The sequence below is a fragment of the Melanerpes formicivorus genome, unplaced genomic scaffold, assembly GCF_026170545.1.
Source record: "Melanerpes formicivorus ecotype bairdi unplaced genomic scaffold, bMelFor1.0.p_v2 SCAF_18, whole genome shotgun sequence".
Classification (NCBI taxonomy): domain Eukaryota; kingdom Metazoa; phylum Chordata; class Aves; order Piciformes; family Picidae; genus Melanerpes; species Melanerpes formicivorus.
The window spans coordinates 7,723,284-7,744,781 of record NW_027142370.1 but is presented as its reverse complement, the minus strand read 5'-3'; the positions used below and the strand labels follow the sequence as shown (position 1 = coordinate 7,744,781).

Here is a 21,498-nt window from a genome sequence, read left to right as displayed (position 1 = left end):
TCATGTCTATGAGTTTAAAATGAAGACAAAGGATTCTCCATGAAATAATGTAATAAAAGAATCCATTCTAGGTGCTGATCAATGTACTAACATTCAGCCTTCTTTTGTACTGAGATGAAGGCATCTTTGGCCCCACCAGTGCCCATCTGCAAATACTGTGTGATATGAAGAGGTGTTTCTGATGAAGGATGCAATTTCCTGGAATCAAATGCAGACAAATGAGAGCCAGTGTTATTCTCCAAAACAGTTACTGTATTAGAGACTGAACCCTAGAGAGTAAATCAGCTTTATTCTTTAACCAAAGGAGAACAAAACCAAGACATTAGCCTGTTCTGCTCCTGCAAACACCCTGCATTTGTTATTCATGCCAAATTGTGATTGAGCACAGGGAAACTCAGAAGATGGTTTAGTTATGAAAACAATGTTTACTGCTGGTGCAAGTTTTTGATCTTTGCAGAATAATAATCTTCTAGTTCTTGCAGCTGCAGAGAAGCTTACATGTACACACATATCCAGTGTCCACAATAGTAAATCAACAACAGCTTAACATAGCTTCCATTAGGCAGTAAGTAATGTAGTTTAAGGTAATCAGTTTACCTAGTTCATGAAATTGAACAGAACTGTGCTCAAGAGACATCAGGTCCCCTGATGTGCATATTGCTTAACTCTACTGCTCTTCCCCCTCACAGAAAGTCCTTGTCTCTCCACCTCAGCTTAGTGGAGTTGTCCCCTACTTTTTATCCCTTTCCCCTTACATATTTTGCCATGATAGGGAACTGGAATATTCATCTTTGGGGAGGGGAAGGCAAAATGCTATATAACCTACCATTGAATACACATGAGAAAAAAACCCAAACAAACCAACCACACTAGAAATGTTAATCCCATCCTATATTTGTTACTTTCAGAAAAACTATTTAGATTCTAAACCCTTTGTGTAGCTGTTCTGTAGGGCTCTATTTTATGAAGCAATTAGTTTGACAAGAGGATGTTATTAGCCTCGTGATTCAATCTCTTTGCAGTTGCCTCAGACATTATCCATTACAGCTTTGTGGTGGCAGGCTGGTGAGCACTATCATATCACTGACAATAACTGGACACTGCATACTCTCCTCTCAGTCTGACTCATTTTGACATTTAGCCATTGCTATAAATTGATTCCAAGTGAAACCCTTGGGTGTCATTTTTCCCCATGCCACTTTTACAGTTCTTCAGCTTCCCCTGTACTTCATATAAACTCAGCTATTATGCTCTGAATTCAGCTACCTGAATCCATATTAATTGCAAGCCTTTTTGTTAGGATCTGTGTCATTCTTTTCCATGCTTTTAGTGCAAGATGATCTCTTCAGCAGCTGGTCATTTAATAATATTTTCTGCAGCGCACTGACAACCTGCAATCCTTTGTGTAAGCTGAAGGCTTTTCTCAAGCAGAGAGGTCAAAATCAATTTTAAATTGCAACTTAGAATTTAAAGTTTAACTCCAAAGGATGGATGCTATATTCTGTTTCCATCAAGCTCCGTAGTTATGAGGCTACAGAATAATGAAGCCTGATGACTCACGGCTAAGCAGTGAGACTTCAGCACTTGTTTGAAGTTCAGTAGATCCATAAGCACTACAGTGAATCGGGGAGTGGCCAAGGCATGTTGCTATGCCTCATTTCCCTAGTACAAGACTACTATGCTGAGGCACAGCATGTCGCAGTGACATGTGCAAAGCTCTTTGGAAATACATGTTTTCTATAAACGTAAAAGTCACATGCTACAAAAATACAAGCACACTCTTTGAAAGTTCAATGAACTTGTTCCTACAAGTAACTGTAGCAAAACTGACTTTTGAGGCCCCAAATAATCACATACAACTGCCACATCACTTCACAGGACCAGCTTCTAGCCTCTAACACTTCTGCCTCTTGCTCCATCACTTCACAGGACCAACTTCTAGCCTCTAACACTTCTGCCTCTTGCTCCATCACTTCACAGGATCAACTTCTAGCCTCTAACACTTCTGCCTCTCGCTCTTTCCTCTGTATTTTCCAACACAATATGGTTGTTGCTATTTGGTAGCAGTAACATCCCTCCTGAACATGCTCTTTTCTAAATTACTTTCTGCTGTTTCACTTTCACCTGTTAAATGTCGTGGAAGTTTTAACTGGGCAGCGTCAAATAAACCCAGCATGAAAGATACTCTTCACAATCACCAGGCTGTTGTTAATGCTTTTGTTACTTATGATACTTACTGAGAATGTGCAAATAACATTTATCAGTGGTGAATAGCCCTCTTGTCTTTCTATTGCCATTCTTGTGAACTTCTTGCTGTTTCTGAAGAGCTGAACATGAGGAGAGGTGCGCTCCTTTGTGTCCTGATGCTAGTACTGGATACACATATTCAGGAGTGGATAATTGTTATGAGAATATTCAAGGTACAGGGTTCCTATATATCAGCAGGATTAACTCAAATGAAACTGTTTTCTTTTTACCCCTATGCTGAAGTGACTACATAATTAGTGTAGTACTTAGCTTGAAAACACTTTCTAAATGTCTGAACAAATGTTATAGTTCCATGCCATTAGAGTACTTAGCTTTGATTAGAAGTAGGAATGCTGCCTCACCAGACCTAGTTGTGTTTATCCAATATGTATATAACAATGGAGAAAGGAAACATTTTTTTCTATTGAGCTTCATTGGCCAGAGTATAAATTCTGGGCAACAGAACTCTGTTCATTGATTTTTTCTAGGTCTTGTTATGCTTTAACCTAGATTAAGAAGTAAAAAAAAAGAGATAAATACAGCATGAGTTTACACAAGAGTAACAAGATACTTTTCCTTGACAGGAAAAGGATTTTATAGATGGTAGAGTTAGCTTAGATTTCATTTTTCCTCTATTTCAGTGCTGTATAAGAAAGTGTAAGCAAAGCTGGACAAAGTGAAGATTAACTGGGAAAATGCAAAGGGGGTGGGTAGCAGAGGAAAAACTTACTTTGAACTGGGATTTGAGAGGATGATGAGGGCTAGCAGCAAAGAAGATGAAGCCTGGAAATAATCCAGTTGAATACAGAGACAAAAATATTCAATGGACTTGATAACTGGCATGCAGTTGATGAGAGTGGTAATAATACAACGCATTGGTAAAGTAATGGAGAATCAGAGCATCACAAGGCAATGGGTGATCAGCTCTGAGAACATGAATAAGAGAAGTGGACTGAAAAAAGTCAGTCATGCAAAATGCAAGATCATGCACACAGGAACACTAAAAATTTCTGCATCAGATTGGAGCTCATCAGTGGAAATCACTGAGCAGGGCACTGGTGTGCTAACACCCCAGCATGACTGAACTATCCATATGATACAATGATGAAAAGCACATCTGTAATCATAGGCTGTACCAGAAAAGTTACTTCCAATAGAGATCAGGAGTTAGAGTTTCCAGCATGAGGTCCTGGTGAAAACTCAACCCAAATTACACACAGAATTGCAGGTATCTGTGTACAGCCAAGACAGATTCAATCACATGCAGGTGAGTGGCACAGAAAATGGAAAACCTGTGGAAATAAGAATAACTCTTCTAGTTTTCTCTTACAAAAGAAAAATTAAAGAGGACATTTTTGCTGTCTATCAATGCAGTGAAGTAATCATAGATGTTGAAGACCTGTTTAAAGTATCAAAAGTGTTGAATTAAATATGTCTCACAAATAGTTTAAGAATCATTTAAACAGGAAAGCAAATGTTTCTAACTATTAAAAGACTGAAGTTCTGGAAGAGCCTTCTAACAAAAATAGAACATAGAGAACAGATACAGCTAGTCTAAAAATGGTTTGTACGGCCTTTAAAACCATCAGTGTATGATAATGATGTGTTAGACTGTGTGATACCTGGGGATTTATAGCATGCAGTTCAGCCTGGTGGCTGGGGTTTCTGTATTATCCTCACCATGTTGGGGAGTCTATCTACAGCCTATAGCTTTTAGATCTACTCAATGGATCAACACTTGGCTTCATTAGACAGAAAGCATGAGTGGCAGCTCTAGACCAGACACTGTAGGCTTGCTAGGCAGCACTTGGGTGTTTTTCATGTCCTGTTTCCATGTATTCCTCTGTTAAGGGCTACACTAAGTAACTTGTTCATGATTTACCACCTCTTCTTCCAAAATTTGTGGCTTATTCTACACCCATTATTAACACATGCAAACAAAATGACACTTTTTTTTCTGCTGCTTTTGCTCATAGTAAGAGGCAGTTGTAATGTGAAACCACACACTGAATAGCTTCATGCCTACTATGCCTACATATTCATATACACAACTCATTTATTCTACTTCTCTTTGGACTGAGTAAAATTCTATCATCTCAAGAAAGGAAATCTACTTTCTCTTGCTGTGCTTTGTCTTTTGCCCTTTGTATTTTTCTTTTTATTGAGCCAAATATTGTGGAAAACAGTGCCTCATAGCTACTAGTGGGAATAGGAAACACAGCTTGATCTTAGATTAAACCTGGTGAGACACATTTTCAAAGAGATATTTTCCTATTTTAGGTACCTGAGAACATGCCATCCTGAATAGTAATTTGTAAGCCAAGGAGGAAATAGGTTATAGTTTCAAAAGCAGTGAACTCTTCTGAATGAGATGGTTTTGCTCAGCATAATATCTTAGGAGGAAAAATTAGAGATGCTGTTGGGAACATTCACAATGGTGGGGGGGGGAAACCACAAAAGACAGCAAAAAAAAGCAGACAACAACAAGCAACTAAGCAAAGAATAAATCATGACCTAACAGAAATCCAAACATATTTTATGTGCTTCTTTTATTAGGTATTAATAATGGCTGCATTACAGAAATATTTTCCTGAAAGAAGAGGGACTAAGTGGCATGAAATCTTCTCAGCAATAATTTACTATTGAACTTTGCTCACTTTGTTCAAAACCTGACCACAGCCTTGTCTCATGGGGGGAAAATAAATAAGTAAATTCATGGACGCTGCTAACTCAAGAGAGCCCAATCAGAAGTCTCACAAAGCTAAAGGCATGGTATTTTTTTTTTCACCTGAGGGTGTCTAGATTGGATTAATATCATGCTTTCCTTCTTGAGTAACTCTTGGTGTGTTATCTCAAGGTTTAGAAGACCAATTACACATGGTCAGGATTTTGCCTGGAGGGGAAGTGTATGGGGTTCTTGTCTCTCTTGTTTACATAGCATGATCTATGGTAAATGATTGCAATTTTGTATCTGTGCAAGAAGATCATAGCTATTGTGCCACAATATACAAGTAGCAAATAACCTGTTCCTTCTACACACAAACCATGGAGTCTTGTGACTCATTAAATCTCTCTTCAAGCTTTGTTGAGGCAACTAAATGTGTATTCACCCTTTTTAGTACTTTACATACATCTAATTAATTCCTTCCTATTAGCAAAACAATGCAAATACCTCCACGTGTCCTGAAAAACATAGCAAAGAGCAGGTTCTTGATTTGTTATAATCCTCACAAAGCCAAAGCAATGTAATAGTCTGTCAAGACAGAATTACCTGCTAACAAAATAAATTGGGAAGTTCTGAGGAAGGAACACAGTCAAGATTAAGTGCCCATTGCCCAGACTGACAACAACATCTATCCCATGGGTAGCTTTAAAAATATTTCTAGTGATAATGTACACATAGTTCCAGTTGAATATGGCCTACATATGGAAATGCATAAAAATTGAAGAAATACCATATCTTATGCAAACTTTTTGATTGCCATCTGAAAACTTTACAAGGTCTACTTTCTTATGACATATTATCCAGGCAGGGAGAAAAATCTCAGAGCATCAGAACAAGCTAAAGAAAGTTTCAGAAAGTAGAGGTGATGGAAGAAGTACTGAGAGGAAGTCATCACCATTCAAAAGGGGCAGGTGGGCAAAAAGCCAACAGTAAACAAAACCAAAAAAGTGGTCACCTATCACCAAACGCCTGTTGGCAAACGCCTGTGTAAAGTTACCTGCCATGTGCTAAGCCCCGAGCAACACCATGCTCGTCTGCGAGCAAGTCTCCTCTGAACGGGCTGACGGGTGGAACAAAGCGGGGCTCTCCCTGCTGCGGCCCCGGGCAGCAAACCCCAAAGCACCCATCCAGTTGCGGGAGCGGCTCCAGACCTCGGCCCGGGGGGAGCAGAGGTGTCACAGGCACCTGCCCGGGCGGACGGTGATGCCCGCGGCCCCTAGGTACCAGGGGCGGCGGCGGACGGGCGGAGCCCGCGGTACCGTGGACAGCTCCACACTCACCGTCCTCGTTCTCGTCGAAGACCGGCGCCCTGTGGGAGTGGCCGCCCCCCATCTTAGTCCGCGACCGGCTCCGCATCCCCCGCCGCCAGCATCCCGCGGGCCGCGCCGGCAGGCACCCCGGCTCCGGGGCAGCTGCCCGCCCGCCGCCGCCTCCCCAGCCCGGGCCCCGGACCCGGGAGCGTCCGCAGGGCTAGCGGTCACCCCGCCGTATGAAAGCCATCCGCCTGCCGCTGCAGAGACCGCTGCTGGCTGGCGCGCACCGACTTGGTCTGTCTCTCATAGCAGAGGGGCAGGGGAGGGAGGGAGTTAGGGGAGGAGGGAGAGATAAAGGGAGGGAGGAGGCGGAGGTCCTGCTGCTGGTAGCTTTCGGTAAGTGGTAAAAGCTGGATCTACCTGGATCCTCGCGGATCCTCCCTCCAATTTCTCTCCTCCCAGACCACAACTGAGGAGCGCGGAAACCCGCTCCTGCCCCGCCAGCGGGACCGGCACCACGCCCTGCGCTGCTCTCCGCTGCCTGGTGGAGAGGCAGAGGACGCAGATCCGCTCCTGCCACCCGGGGAGCCGAATTGGGGAGAGAATGGGAGGGGGGTACGCGCTGCTAGCGGTGAGGCGGTTTGTCTTTGCTTCCTGATTGGGGTTCGCTCCCGGCAGCGCGGAGGGACTGAACTTCGCCGAGTTTGCAAAGGGGGGGGAAGACGAGGAGAGAAATCTCTCCCCACCGCGTTTCTGCACCCCGGGACGAGGCTAGGGGCTGCGAGGGTACCGCCTGCCAGCGGGGCTACCCCGGGCCGTGGGGGCTCTGCTGGAGGAGGAAAAGGGCCCGGGCCGGCTACACAGCGCCACCTGCCGTCGAGATGTGGATGTCCCCCGGGCAGCTTTGGGGCTGTGCAGGGTGTGCAGTGAATGCACACACGTGCGTGTTTATATACATACACATCAACGGCTGCAACTTAAAGTGACTCCACTATAAAAGCACAGCAAGGAAAACTACCATAAATCATAGAATCCTTGAACTGTTTTGGTTGAAAAAATCATCTAAGATGAAGTCCAGCCATCAACCTAGGAGCCCCATGGCCATTAGTCCATGTCCCAAAGTGGCATGTCCACATGTTTCTTGAACACTTCCAGGGACGATGGCCCTACCACCTCCCTCAGCAGCCTGTTTCAGTGCCTGACCACTTTTTCTGTAAAGAAGTTTTTCCTGATATCCAAACAAAAACCTCCTTTGGCAGGATTTCAGAACATTTCCTCTTGTTCTGTCACCTGATACAGGGGAGAAGAGACCAGTCCCCACCTCACTACAACCTGCTTGCAGGTAGTTGAGTGCTATGAGGCCCCCCCTCAGTTTCCTCTTCTCCAGACTGAATAATCCTCAGCCACTCCTCATAAGACTTGTCCTCTAGATCTTTCACCAGCTTTGTTGCCCTTAATGTCAAGGTACAACATCAATCGGCTGCTAAGTAATAAGGTCTGTCTAGAGTCAGCTGATATTTATTCACCAACAGTTGCATCTCTCCCTTCAAAAAACAAACAAACAAAGTACCATTAGAAACTGTTGAGGTGAAGTAGCAAAAATTACTTGTGAAATTTCCTCCAAAGTGAAACAGGTTAAAAAACCCACCAGCTTACACTCATTATCAATCATTACTAAATAATCTGCATTACTGTTGTGTCAAAGTCTGTGCTGCTCTCTAGGGGAAACTCACATATGACAAAAATCAAATGGAAGATGTGGTTTTGGCTTCTGTACTGTGGCATGGGAAGCAGAGGTAGAAGGGATTGGATCCTGAAGCTAAGGTTTGTATATTTTCATATATACAGGTAGAAAGATTTTAATGGGCAAGTGTCAATAGGACAGAGTCAAACTGGAACACAGGAAGTTCCACATAAATATAAGAGAAAATTCTGCACTTTGAGGGTGGCAGGGCACTGCAACAGGCTTCCCAGAGATGAAGTCTCCATCTCTGGAGGGCGTGATCCCTGGAGATTTAATCTAGGTGACCCTGCTCTTGCAGAGGGGATGGACTTCAGAAACCACTTCCACCCCCCACCATTCTGTGGTTCTGTAATGTTGTCCTGTAGTATCTACCACCCTTCTTTCTGTTTAGAAAAGCCCCAAGAACAAATTCTACACAAAGCAGGAGATTGTGATTTTTACCTTACTTACATCACCTGTCTTTGAACCCAGTATAATCCTTAGGAGGAAAAGTTGATTGGGGCTGAATATTGTGGATAAGACTGTGCCATGTGGCTCAGAGCTTAGAGAGCTGATAAATTCAGGCATGGTGGTGTTTTTCCATAGGTAGACATGGACAGATTGTATCACCTGCTGATACCCTCAACTTCAATTATTTGATTTGTCACTATTTTCAAGGGAAAACATTTGCTAAAGAAGGAAGCTTTCAAAATGTTGACCCAAGACTGTTCATCTAAAATGTAGCCTGGAAAGCATCAATTTGTCATTCTTTTGTTTATTACTCACATTCAGAGTTAGTCATCCAGACAAAAGCAAAAACAATATCATGTTACTGAGGTTGTGTTCCTTCTGTCAGAAGGCAGCAGTGAAATACAGAAATTGTTGTCTTTCTGTTCTCTTCTGGGTTAACTGTCCAACACGGTGCTTAATGTCAATCCATTTTGTTTTGCATTACTAAAGGACAATTGCACTTACACTTCCACACATTTCAGCCAAGAAAAGTTATCTTCTACCTCAGCAAAGAGCTTACATCGTGTCAATGTAGCTGCTTTTATTCATGCAAAAGTATTTTGAAGTGACCTTCCAAATAGGGGGAAGAAAAACCTAGTTTGGCAGTAAACCCCCAGTCTGATCTTTTTACACACATGAAGCACATTTCTAGACTACAAACATGGGATGAGCAGGAGCAGTTTGGAACTCCACTGAAGGCAGAAAATATAAATTAATGAAAAAAAAACTCAAAACTGTCTCCAAGACTTAGCCTATTTAACGAAGGAATAGAGCAAAAGTCTGATAAGTCTCCTGAGATGTCCTTCATGATTTTGTACGACAAGGCCTTCCGTGAATCAAAACTGTTCTAACAATTTCCAGAACAGCAAGTTGTCTCTATTCATTAATTAGTCCTACTAGACTGACATGTCTCTCTGACTCTTGTAAGGATTATCACAGCTTTGAAATTCAGTTACCCTTGGTTTGTAAAAACTGGCTTAGGTTTAAATGCCAGCATAGGCAGGTGGTCAGGATAAACAATAGGCTGTGTTAATATGAGATGTGAAAACACTAACATATTAATAAAGGATTGATGAGACATGAATTTGTGATTTGTTGGTTCCTCTGGAACTCCTGCACTTGAATAGTGACAGGCTTTATCCTTCACAGTTATTTTCTGTACAAATCCACTAAGATATTACAATTGTGTGGTTATGTGGAACCTCCTGTGTACCAGTCTGTGTCTATTACCTTCTGTCACTGGACACCACTGAAGAGCCTGGCTCACTGCAGTCATCCAGAGACCATTCAGCACTTCTGCAGCCAAATCAAATGTTGTTTTCATAATGATGCCCAGTGGATCAGATGGGATCGAGACTAGGTGTGTGCTCAAGGCCCAGCAAAGACTCAAGGAAACCAATGGCAATTTCCCAGTACCTTTGATATAATCTATATCAGGCCTTGAATATATAGTCTGCTTATTCACATGGTCCTGGGCTCCATTTTGTCCTTTCCAGCCCTGAATACATAACAAACTCTGATCAGTTGCATAACCTCGGTATCTGCTTTTCATAATGCTACCCAGAACAATCTGAATTCAAGTGCATCTGCTCCAAATCTAGCAGCAACTCTTCAGGAACAATTACTCATGTGTTTTTCTAATTGCTTTTGTAAATCAGAAATAACTCTGAAATTCTATATCATAACATCATGCATATCAATGAAGCTTTCTGAAGCCTGAGCATTTTCAGGCCAATTAAGTATCTGCTCTTCTGGGACAGACATTTCTAAGCTACAAGGAAAACAGTTTGCAAGATCAAAATAAATCAAATCCAACTTTTCATGTTTACCTGTTGTCTAAGAAGATGATCAAGTTTTGCTTGAGATAAAGTTCTAACCATAAAAAAAAGGCAAAACCACAAACAACATCGTTTTTAGCAGGTAAATGCTGCATAGCCTACACAGAAAACATGGTAGGGAAAAAGGACAGTCCAAATAGACCTTCCCTTCCCCCCATAAATGACAATCTGCAATCAGCACAAATGTATTTTTAAGGTATTGTTGTACATTTTCTTTTAAGGTTGATGCTGTCTGGCTCAGACTAACAGTGATCTGGTTTTTGTTTGTTTTGTTTGCTGTGGGTCTTTTCCTCCAGGTCTGCATGCATATTTAGCACAGAAAAATCAAACCTGATTACACTCCTTTGCATTATAACATTTCTCTGAGGAAATTCAGCAGTCTAGAGCCAGCAATTCTGTGATTATAGGTTGGTTTTTTTTGTGTTAAAACACTTCTGATGACCCTTACAGGGTGACCTTATAGTTCTTGATTTCAAAGCCTACCCTGTTGATCTGCTGCATTTGTGACGTGCAGACTGTTTACACTGACATTTTCATGATTTTCTTGGGGGTTAACAAACAAGATATTAAAATTGTATCTCTAATATTTATGATTGTGACTATTAAAATAAGGAAGATGATAGGTTAAAAAAAAAAAGCCCCTCCTTGGAAACCAATAGGGGCCCCGCACAGAGGTGGGTACTTCTGCTTGCTTCTTCCCTAAGTCAGACTTGTTGCCATGTGCTCTTCCTCACATTGCAGGGCACACCGTGTTCATCAAAAGGCACTGGGATTTTTAAAGGGAGTACCAGTAAGGGAAGAACACAATTCTTACTGGTATTCCAACTCACCGATAAGTGGTCACAGATGGCATGGTTAGATTGGTTCCCAGGAGAAAGTTCAAGCAGGACAAGGAGTTAGAAACTGTTGACTGAGTAAAGTCCTCAGTTTGGGCATGAGAATGGACTCGGTGTTTTAAACCAACTCCTTCCCAGTTAGGCAGCTGAACTAGGTGTTGTAGATCCCCTCTGACTGAGATATTCCATTCCATTCTTTCACTTTTGTGCTGGACTGCAGTAAGCTCACTATGGCTGTTTACTATACATCAATGGAATCAGTAATGAAACTAAGCAGCCTCTTTCCAAACCCTATCTACTCCCCTGCCAATCTCCTTTAGATTAACAAAAGGTCAGAAAAGATTGAAATTAGGGGGGGAAAAAAAACTTTCATCTTTCCATAATTTGCTTTTGAAACATGTTCTTTGCCTTGTATTTGTATTTTGCATCAGGATCAGCCAGCAAGAGGAAAGAACTTGAAACACATACTGACAGCTCTCAAGTCACTCTTCAGGCAAAAGTACTTGTTGTTCCCCAGAAAGGTTACAGCCTGTACATATTCCCTGACTTCTATTTCATCCCTGGATGAATTTGGAGAAAACTATTTCTCTTAATGTTGTATCAAGATAATGTTAAAACCTGGAGTTTTATCGAAGTGTACTGAGAGAAGCAGTGAGTCTAATTGCCATCATCTGCCAAACTCCTGCAGGTGACAGGGCACAAGTACCAGACCAAGCAAACATCATAGTTTCTTTCACTTTGCCAGAGTACCTTGCTGGAAGGCAACAGTTTAGTTCAGCTTCCCAACCTGTTCTCCTAACTGCTCCTTCCCCAGCAGTCCTATCTCAAATCCCCAAGGCACAAAATGCAAAGCATAATGAAGTTCTCAAATAATCCCAGTAAGGGTCACACAGGTATGGATTTGTGTGAGGTTGAAAGGAGCTCTAGCCTTCCCATCTTAATGAAGTAGGGAATAGATTCATAGACAAGTTGTACAGCATCAAATCTCATTATTAATTTGCCAGTGTGTCTTTTGCCATCCTCTGTTCTACAGGAAGGCAAACAGCCTTCAATGAGGTCTATAAAAGGCTGCCAGGCAGCTGCTTCCCTTGAATTACATCTGTGTGAGCACAGCACAACTATAGATGTTTACTCAGAGACCTGCTGTGTTGTCAGCCTTGTTTTCTGACAGAAAGCATCTGATCCCAGCTAAGCTTTGGAAATCATGGAAAGCCTTTACCACAGCTTCTTTAAAAGGTGTTGGATTTAAGAAAAGGATGCCTGTGTTAAGTACTACATTAGAGAGAAACTAGGACTATTCATCTGTGCTGAATTTGTGTGATAAAAGGGAGAGTCAGTTCTGCACTACACTGAATACATTGGGGTCCAAGTTACAGAACCTTTGAATCTGGGTTTCTAAGCTAAGTTCTTGTCTTACTTATCATATATCCTTCACAATACTTGGATATCAGCCAAGCAACCAAACCAGATTAAATTACCTATATGCACAGCAAACACCATTCCAGACAGCACCCAGCAACAGTTCCTACTGGAGTCTCCCAGAAAATGTAATTGTCTCTGAATAAAAAGTCATCTTCCTGTGTGTATTGAAGCAGTGAAAAGAAGCTTGGGTTACTAGAGCCTGAGACCAGGAATCCTTGCAACTCTAAAATTGCTGCTCCCAATTTGGACATATTGCTACTGAGTCATATTTTTGCAATTGTCTTCAGTCTCAGCCTGATCAGGCCCATTATACCCAACAGTGTGATTTGAGGCTGTTGCACTACACCTCAGACTGATAAACCCTAAGCAATTTTCACTGCAGTGTGTAGCTGAAATTGCTTCAGAACAGAAAGCATTTTGTTCCTTCGCAGCTTTTGCTTGTTTCGATGGAATTCAGTGTGGCATGCATGCACACAAATAACATGGAAAACTTGTGTTTTGAAGAGCAGAGTTCTTGCAACTGAAGGAGCTGGCAAAGCAAAACATCTGAAGTCACTTCTATTTCTTTAGAGAGACAAACTGGTTCCATCACCAGGGCTTTAAAAGTAAGTGTTGCTGGAGAAGAACAAGGCCAAGCAAGAGCAGGAAAAGGATTTACAGCATCAAAATGTCTGTGTTGGGTTTTTCCACAGCTGCTACAAGGCCCTGTCAGTAACCTAACACACCTCCTGACCCTTCCCACAGTAAACACTCCAAAGGAGCTCAGACTAGATCTCTGCTTCCTCAAACAACCTGCTCCAGGTACTCCACAGCTTGGAGGTACAGCCTTTATTGGACAATGCAGTAGCACAGCTGTTCTTTCACAGCATCTATCAGCTCTGTTCCACTCAGTCTTGGCTACTTAATAAGCTTTACTGCTTAATGATTTTTTTTCTTCCCTTCTTTGTGTAATACAGCTGTATCTGGAGCACTGGGGATTCTCCACTAATAGCTTGCACTATTGTGTTTTTCATGTCCTTTCTTGTGACTAGTAATTTATCAGTAGTATTGATTGATGTAAAATTACAGACTTCCAAATCTTTCCTAGCCTGCAGAGTATCTTTCAAGAACTCAAAGTAGCTTGAATGATGAAGAGCCCTACTTCACAGAATACTTAAGAGGCTGCTCTTGTGGAGCTATTACATTGTGGCTATTAAAGTAAAACACTAAATAGGGGTGCCAGGGTGAGATACAGCTCTCTTGTTTTGTTTCTTCCCCACACAGCTACACTTACCCTGTTTTATTTGTGCATAAAACACTAAACCTGCTCAAGACATGCATTTTCACCTCAAAGATAGGAAAAAAAATAAGCTTGAAAACTGAAATAATCTGCTAGTCAGAAGACAAACCCATGCAAGTTGAGCTTTCTACAAGGAACCATAGTGGGTAGCTGAGCAATAAAAGAAAGAAAGAAAAAATGTTCACCAAAGGAGAACCTGAAGGAACTGTTGTCAAAAATTGGATCTCTACAATAAAGGGGGAAAAAAATTAATATCACACTCAAGCTGTTTGCTAAATTCTGTCAGAGTAAATCCCTGACTGGTGTGTTCATGAACTGGTCACGTTTGCAGCAAGACTCATGTAGAAATTTGCAGAACCCATAGAGAGAATTTAAAGACTGCCATGTGTCTGATGAACAAATTCCGTAAGAATCTCAGCTTCTGTAAGTGTTCTTGAAGTGAGTTTATCATTTTTCCACTCCCTTAACTGCTGGACTAGAAAATAAACACTATGATAATTTTCAGGAAAATACAAGAACATAAAAGCTGCAAGAATAGGACTGCAGCCTGAGGAAAGATATCTAAGAGCTGTACACTTATCTGTTTTGTGTGTTTTGCTGTTCCTCAGAATTAATTACATCTCTCTTTGCCCCAGCTTGAAGTGATTTGCTGCACATACATTTAATATATCCATACCAGAGCATAATCAGTGCAGTAGGATGGCAGAATAGATAAAGTAGGAAAGAGAAGTCTAAGTGTGCTTTGTGAATGATACCTAATAGTGTTTGAGAAGCACATGGATTTGGAAAGTTGAAGATGCATAACTCTTATTTTCTTACAAGGTGCAATTGCATATCTGGTGCCTTGCAAATTGCCTTTGGTCATACAGAAGCATAGTTTCATAGTTTCATTCAGGGTTGGAAGGGACCACAAGGATCATCTAGTTCCAACCCCCCTGCCATGGGCAGGGACACCTGGAAAGCATTTTACTTTTCATTGGTACTGCATTTGCCACAATCATGGGCAATTAATGCAAGAGGCCAGTTATTCGTCACACAATCCTGTCAATATGACCCAAATCATCACCAATTTCTGTAAGTTATATTTCTACATCATATATTAATTAAGGAAAAAGTGAGACTGAAAGATTTGCATGAAGGCATGTTTATCTTCTCAGTTGTAGGATTTCCCTCAAGTGAAACTACTGCAAATATGCCCTGAATAAACATGTCCCCTAAGCTGTGACCAGATGCTCAGCCCCCAGCACTGACTGCATCTATAGTACTAGTTTGGTTTGACACAGGAGTGCAGTTGTAAAGCAAATCTCATGGTTGAGTCAATTTACTCTGCTTTGCATCATGGAGCAAACACAGAACATAATCTGTATTCCTTTGGGATGAATCAAAACCAGAAGGCTCCCTGCAGAGTGCACCCAGGGCAGCCTGAGTGGTTTGAGGCAGTGAGCTCATGGCATCAAACTAGGGCTAGTGAACCCCTCAAAATTCATACAGTGTACACATTACAGCCTCAACACCATCTCCTTCTCATTCCAGATCTGCTCCCACAGCATTGAGCCAATTACTAACATAGAGAAAACTTCTCCAGGCTTCTGACTGCCTAGCCTTTAAAGAAGTAATAGCCCGTTTCATGCTCCTTGCGCCCCCAGTGAAATTTCTGCAGCAGGGTTGGATTCAGTGGTCTCCAGAGGTCACTCCCAACCCCTGTGACTCAAACACTACAAACATGAAGCACAGTAACCACAGACTAACTGTAGAATCAACATTTTCTTTCTCCTCTCACAAGAGAAAATAACCCCAAAATGCAGCATCTGTGTCTGTTGTGTACAGACACCTCAGCATTTAGTGTTGCATTTGAGTCCAGCTTATCTCAGTTCACACTCAACCAATGATTCAAAGAGAAAAACGTGTAAAAGCAGCAGGAGAGCCATCCTATTAAGAGTCCTCCATATCACTAAATACGGGTGCAGGCAACAACTAGACCATAGCCATATACAACAGCTGTACTTAGCAACCAGCCAGCATGAGAAATGAGCCTGACTGCTAGAGGTAAACCTGCAGGGTAACATACATTCACAACAGTCTTTTTCTTCTCTCTGCTCTACACTCCTACATTTAGCCCATATCCAGGGCTAAACTCTAGCAGTTGTACTATCACGCAATAACCCCTCCCCAGCACAGAAGGGTACTCAGGAAAAGGAGAGAAGAGCCCCAGCTTGAGATGAAAAGGTATTTAATGAAATAAGCAAATTAGTACCAACATCAGCACAGAGTATAAAAAGTTATAGTCAACCCAGCAAAAGGGCAGTACTCACAGCAACTGGGATAGCAGTCCTCAAGAGCAGGAGAAGGGTGAGGAGAAAGCTACAAGGACTCAAAGCAGACAGCCCAAGCAAGAAGTTGTAATAGGAGACTCCTCCCTCCCTCTTAAACTTCCTTCTTTATACTGAGTGTGATGCTGATGATCTGGGATACACCTGTAGCCAACTCCAGACAGCTGTCCTGGTTAACTCAGAACTGCTAATGGCCTGCAGCCCATGGCTGGTATGGGATTCTGTCCTACCAACATCAGAACAAACACCCAGTTTGGACTAGCCATGCTTGATTAAGAAGGGGAACTCTTTCCACACAGACTAATAAGTACAGAAGTGGAAAATCAGTTATGCCCACCACAGCTGTGGTTTTCTAAGATCCAGAGTATATGCAGCCCCATTGATCTGACACTGCCATAAGTCCTTCTAATGTGAAAAAGTTCCTCAGCTTTCTGTCACATTTTCTTCATTCAGATACTACAGCACTGTTTTCCTCTGAGAAATCTGAGTGACAACATACTAGGATTAAATGCACATTCAAATTATGCTTTTGTTTTAAAAAGTCTTAATATTACCATTTTTAATGCCTTGAATATTAATTTGGAAACTCAAAGTATTGAAGCTTTTGAATAAATTTACATCTATTAAAGTGTCATTTTGTATGTGTGATATTCTGTTTCTTCAGGAGACAGCAGCCAGGCACTCAACATAGAATGGGTCCATGCCCACTGTCTCCTGCTCTGAGAAGGAAGACTGATGACAACATGGTCTGGGTTTTTCAGATCTGCTGTAACCTTCACAGTTGTGCTTATCACTCTTTAAGGCTGTTTATTTCATACCATATATTCCCTGAATTGTTTTATATCTTCCCTGATTTTCTATTTTTATCTTTCTGTGCTCTTCCATAAATGTAGTGCATTCCTATATCTGAAACAATTTTCTACAGCTGGTGACTCAGTGTGATGTGTGATTTGTACATTAATTTAAGGATAAGGTTTTAAAATAGCTTTAGACTGAAGTTGTGAGAACACAGGGGGTTAGAAATCACACCAGAACCTCAGAAATGGCACCAGCTTCCAATAGAATCCCTTTCTGCCTGCACATAAAGGAGGTTGTCTCTTCTGTTTCTCAGTAAACATTTATGAGTGGAGAGTTACAAATGGCCTCATTGCTCAGCAAACACCAGCGCTCAGCAGTGACTGCTGCCTGCAGCATCTGTTCTTCTGCCCATGTGTGCATTTTTTATAATGAAAGCCCCATTGTGCCTTCAAGCTGGAAAATGAGGCTGAAGTAGGGATGCAAATGGTGAACTGGAAATTAAGGAAATGAAGCTAAAGAAAACATGGTTCCTTCTTCCGTTGCTCTGAAGACAAAATCTGATTAGCTTCACTGGAGGTAGCTTTCAAAACCGTTTCATTTGGTACCAAGGTTCCCAAAAGCTGACGTTCCTTCACATCTCCTAAGAAACACAAGACATTTTCTACTGCAGGTCAAAGAAGGCTCATGTTTCCCATCATATTTCAGCCCAGAGAAGAGAAACACTGCAGTCAGACCCTGGGAAGGAGCAGAGGTTCCTGCAGGTAGGCAAAGTGCAAATACTTGAGTTATTTTTCTGCGGGAAGAAAATGTTTCAACTTGCTTATCTGTTTTGTTACAACTCAGTTTGCAGCCTTTGTCTTGCTGGGCTGGGAGATGGTGATTTGGGATTTGGAGCACATTTGTGTGCATGAATGAAGTCAGAGTGTGCTTGCTTGGAGAGAAATATGTTACTGGTGTTGCTTGCTGTGATGCTGCTGCTGTTGATTGAAAGGAGCCTGCTGTGGCTTACTGCTGAAATTACAGGAATCTTCAATAGAGCGACCAACAGCCCTCAGAGGGGGATAAAAAACACAGAATGGAAAACGTTAAGGTAAAATTATGTTGATGGTGAAGCTTGTTGTTTATATAAACTGTTCCTGCTATGAGCCCAACAGTGACCTTTTCTCACATAGAGTGGTAGAGCTCGTTCCAGTCAAAAGTATTTGTGAGCGTGCTCACAGATGAGAATCTTGCAGAAGTCCTGGCAGTTACCATCTGAGTCACTTCTCAAGAATGGGCTAACAGCAAGACTGTGAGGGGCAAAACCACTCCAGCTCATGTGGATCTGCTATGGCTCATGGACATGGCAGCAACTTTAGATCAAAAAAATAAGCTCCAAAACCAGCATTTGTTCTATGAAGGAGAATCTCTGGAGGAAAGGCTGGCCAGCCTGGGCATTTCATGCACACAAAACCCCCAAAGCTGTCAGCAACAGCACCCAAACCAGATACAGACTTGTTCAGATGTATGCATGTGCTCTGCCTGTGTGAGCAGTTAGTACCAGAACTAGTAGAGAGCTCAGGAACGCAGCGTGTCTTGGAAAGAAGAGTAATTGTATTGCCTTATAAATCTGCCATCTCAAGTGTGAATGAGTCATTGATGCCAGTGGGCACAACAGGGAGGAATCCACCATATTAACACAGACATTTTTCATTTATTGATCTCAGGAAACAAGTACTAAGTAAGGCATGCAATTGGCAGACAAGGAAAATATGTTGTTGTTGATGGATGGAAATAGAGCAGTAGGTTGAACAGAGAAATGTGCACAGGTTATACAGAGTTTTGCAACCTGGACATCATCTTTTCACCACATGTTTGCACAGCTTCTGTCTCAGTGGGAGTCTTGATCTATGACTTTGCCCCCTATGCTGTAACCTGTATAGCAACATATGTCATCTGGAAATCAGTCTCCAGCACTCAGCAGCAGGGTCTTCTTACTCTGTGCTTCAAATGTCTTCCAGTAAGCTACATTAACAGTAGATTTCACTCCATGCTGAAGGCTGTGGGCCAAAAGACAAAAGGAAGTAAGAAAACCAAGCATGTGTAAACAGCAACAACAACAAAAGGCACAAAAAATCATTACCTTTCCTGAGGCATCTACGCTGCAGAGGGACCAATGGCCCCATGGTTTATTAAAGATAATTCTGAATTATGCAACAAACCCCCCAGCACAGTCAGCCAAGGCATATCTCACTTGACTAGGTGGTTTCCTGCAAGTATGTATCCACAATCTTATCTAGGCTTTTTTCTTACCTTGTAGGCTGGAGGCACATAACGTGCACACAGTTTTAAGCAGAACAGTGCTCTTACAGAATTTGACAGCATGCCTAAATTCACAGGTTTTTTAAGAGCTTTGCTGCATGTGGACCTTGGGTTTCACTCCAAGAAGAACATCATCTTTTAACCAGTGCTTTAAAAATAATAAGTTCAGCATCAGATACGGATCTCTGGCACAGCCGAAACTCCTTCATGTATTCCACTGGAAACCCAAGCAATTTGTACACCAGTTCTATAAGAAGAATGTCTCAACAGCAGCAGTCTAATCCAAAATTAGCTTGCATTTCTTCCAAGAATATAATTGTCCCACCTACTGTTTAATGTCAGCTTAAGCAGCAGAACAATCTGAAGGGGAAAGAAACACCCTCATTTACATTAGTCTTATCCTAGTTTTTAAGTGTATGCTTTCTAATTACTAGAATCATTTGCTAGGAAATGATGGTATGTTCAACACTGCCCAAAACACTTCAGTGCCTCACTCAGTCCTTACCCAGCAGTGCCTTTGAGCAAAACAACCTGCAAAATCCCCTGCAAGGCCTGTGATGTTTTTATCTCTGAGCACAGCCATTTTTCTGCATCATACCAACTTCAAGCACTGGCACCACTCAGGCTCTCCTGGGTCTTCTGCTCTTCCGCCCTTTGGGGTAGGTGGTAATGGAGGAAGCACCAACAAAGTCCTTAAGCTCACTGGCATAAGTGAATGTGACCCTTTGCTTTGGCAGCAGAGGTGGGACACCCATCACTGCGGCTGGTTGCAGAGGCATCTGCTATGGTTTGGCTTCATGTTTGCGGATCCAAACTGTCTGCATTCAGCCCACAATTCCCTGTTGTCTTTCCTTCCTGTGGTTAGAACTCACAAAATAAATGCATTTAAAATAAAGAAAAGACTTGAGAAACAAATGTTCAATAAATAAAATAAATAGGTAGGTAGATATATAGATACATACACACATACATACATTAAATAAACATTAAACAGAGCACTAGAAGGTCATTCAGTTTAAGATTAGCTCTGGCCTGTTAGTAGCTCCATCTCAGTGCAGAAGCCACATCCTAAGCAGGGATCAAGCTGATTTTTTAAATCATGTTGCTGTATCTGTTTTCCTGTTGCTGACACTAACCTCCTACCTTCCAAGGGGTGTATCAGAAGAAAACAGTGCCTGAATTTTACCTCTATCTTCAGTGAGCAAAAAAGAAGGCAATGCATAAAAGAGTAAACATACCTCTTGTCTTCTCCTCCTGTCTTACACACGCAGGATGTTCACACTGCAGCATATTCTGCTCTGTCACAATTGCCACTGCCCATGTCTGCCTCAAACATGAGGAAAACAAGTAAGGGTGTGGGGCTTTTAGTTCTGACACGGTCAGAGGATACAGGGCTGTCCTTGGGCAGTGCTTACTCTGTTTGGAAAAGTGCATGTATTGTCCTCAGCCCTAATTGGTAAAAACAAAGAAAAATGTGGAAAACAACATGCCCTGAAGTTTAGACTCTGGACCTGGTGCTGGTTTGTATTCTGTTTAAGGTTTGAATTCTCAGAGGGTGCCTGTGTGTGCATATGTGTGTGTGTGGTTTGGCTTCAATATTTCCTGGAGGAATGTGTCCACACAGCTGAACAAAATACCTCCCTGGGGGCAGCTTGTGCTTTACAGTTGCTGCAGCACAGAGAGAAAATCAGATTTTACAAAGACAGAAATGGAGTGCATCCTGCCAGGATATAAGAAAACTTCATGCTTGACATCATTAATGGTCAAATTATAACATCAGAAAATATTATTTTACTCCAGTGCCTTTAGATCAGAAGCCTTGAAACCTTACCTACCTCTTTGGGAAAAGAATGGAAGATAAATACATGAAAATAATCAATATTTTCTAGCTAGAAAAGGACTGTGACCAGACACCTTTTCCAAACCTCTCTGTAAATATGTTCCACATGCTTTATAAGTCTTTCTTTTCCCCCGAGGCTTGGTCTGTTAACAAAGAGGTGTATTAAATACAGATGAACAAAAAAGATCAGCTCTGAGCTTTTCCTTGTGCTTGCAAATGCTGGTTTGTCTACTTGGGCCTGACACTGGGTCTCTCTCAATGAGGACTCAGCATCCTCAGAGAGCAACAAACACATTCACCCTTTTCCTAGCAAGTTCAACATTTGATAGCAAAGCTTAGAAAATGCATCTCACTGAAGGTTCTTTTTTGTTCCAACTGCTATCAAAGTGTATAGCT

The 21,498-nt window shown here is 41.9% G+C and overlaps 1 protein-coding gene and 1 long non-coding RNA gene across 3 annotated transcripts in view; both read right to left on the bottom strand.

The window, feature by feature from the left end:
- STK32B (serine/threonine kinase 32B) overlaps positions 1-16,230 on the bottom strand; it is a 136,265-nt gene extending 120,035 nt beyond the window's left edge. Inside the window, exon 1 of one of the 2 annotated variants that reach the window (XM_068149500.1) lies at positions 16,146-16,230. Coding sequence is in view for 1 of the 2 variants with exons in the window: in XM_068149499.1 (XP_068005600.1) it covers positions 6,253-6,328 (76 nt within the window). In the remaining variant the exon portion in view is untranslated. Of the gene's footprint in view, positions 1-6,252; positions 6,501-16,145 lie in introns of those variants that run through there. The other variant, XM_068149499.1, reaches the window with a different exon arrangement.
- Positions 16,231-18,632: 2,402 nt separating this feature from the next.
- On the bottom strand, positions 18,633-20,580 carry LOC137446759 (uncharacterized). The gene is made up of 3 exons (XR_010988708.1): positions 20,501-20,580; positions 19,768-20,129; positions 18,633-19,000 (listed from the first exon to the last, which is right to left on the bottom strand). It is a non-coding gene; the product is annotated as an uncharacterized lncRNA (long non-coding RNA).
- Positions 20,581-21,498: the final 918 nt, after the last annotated feature.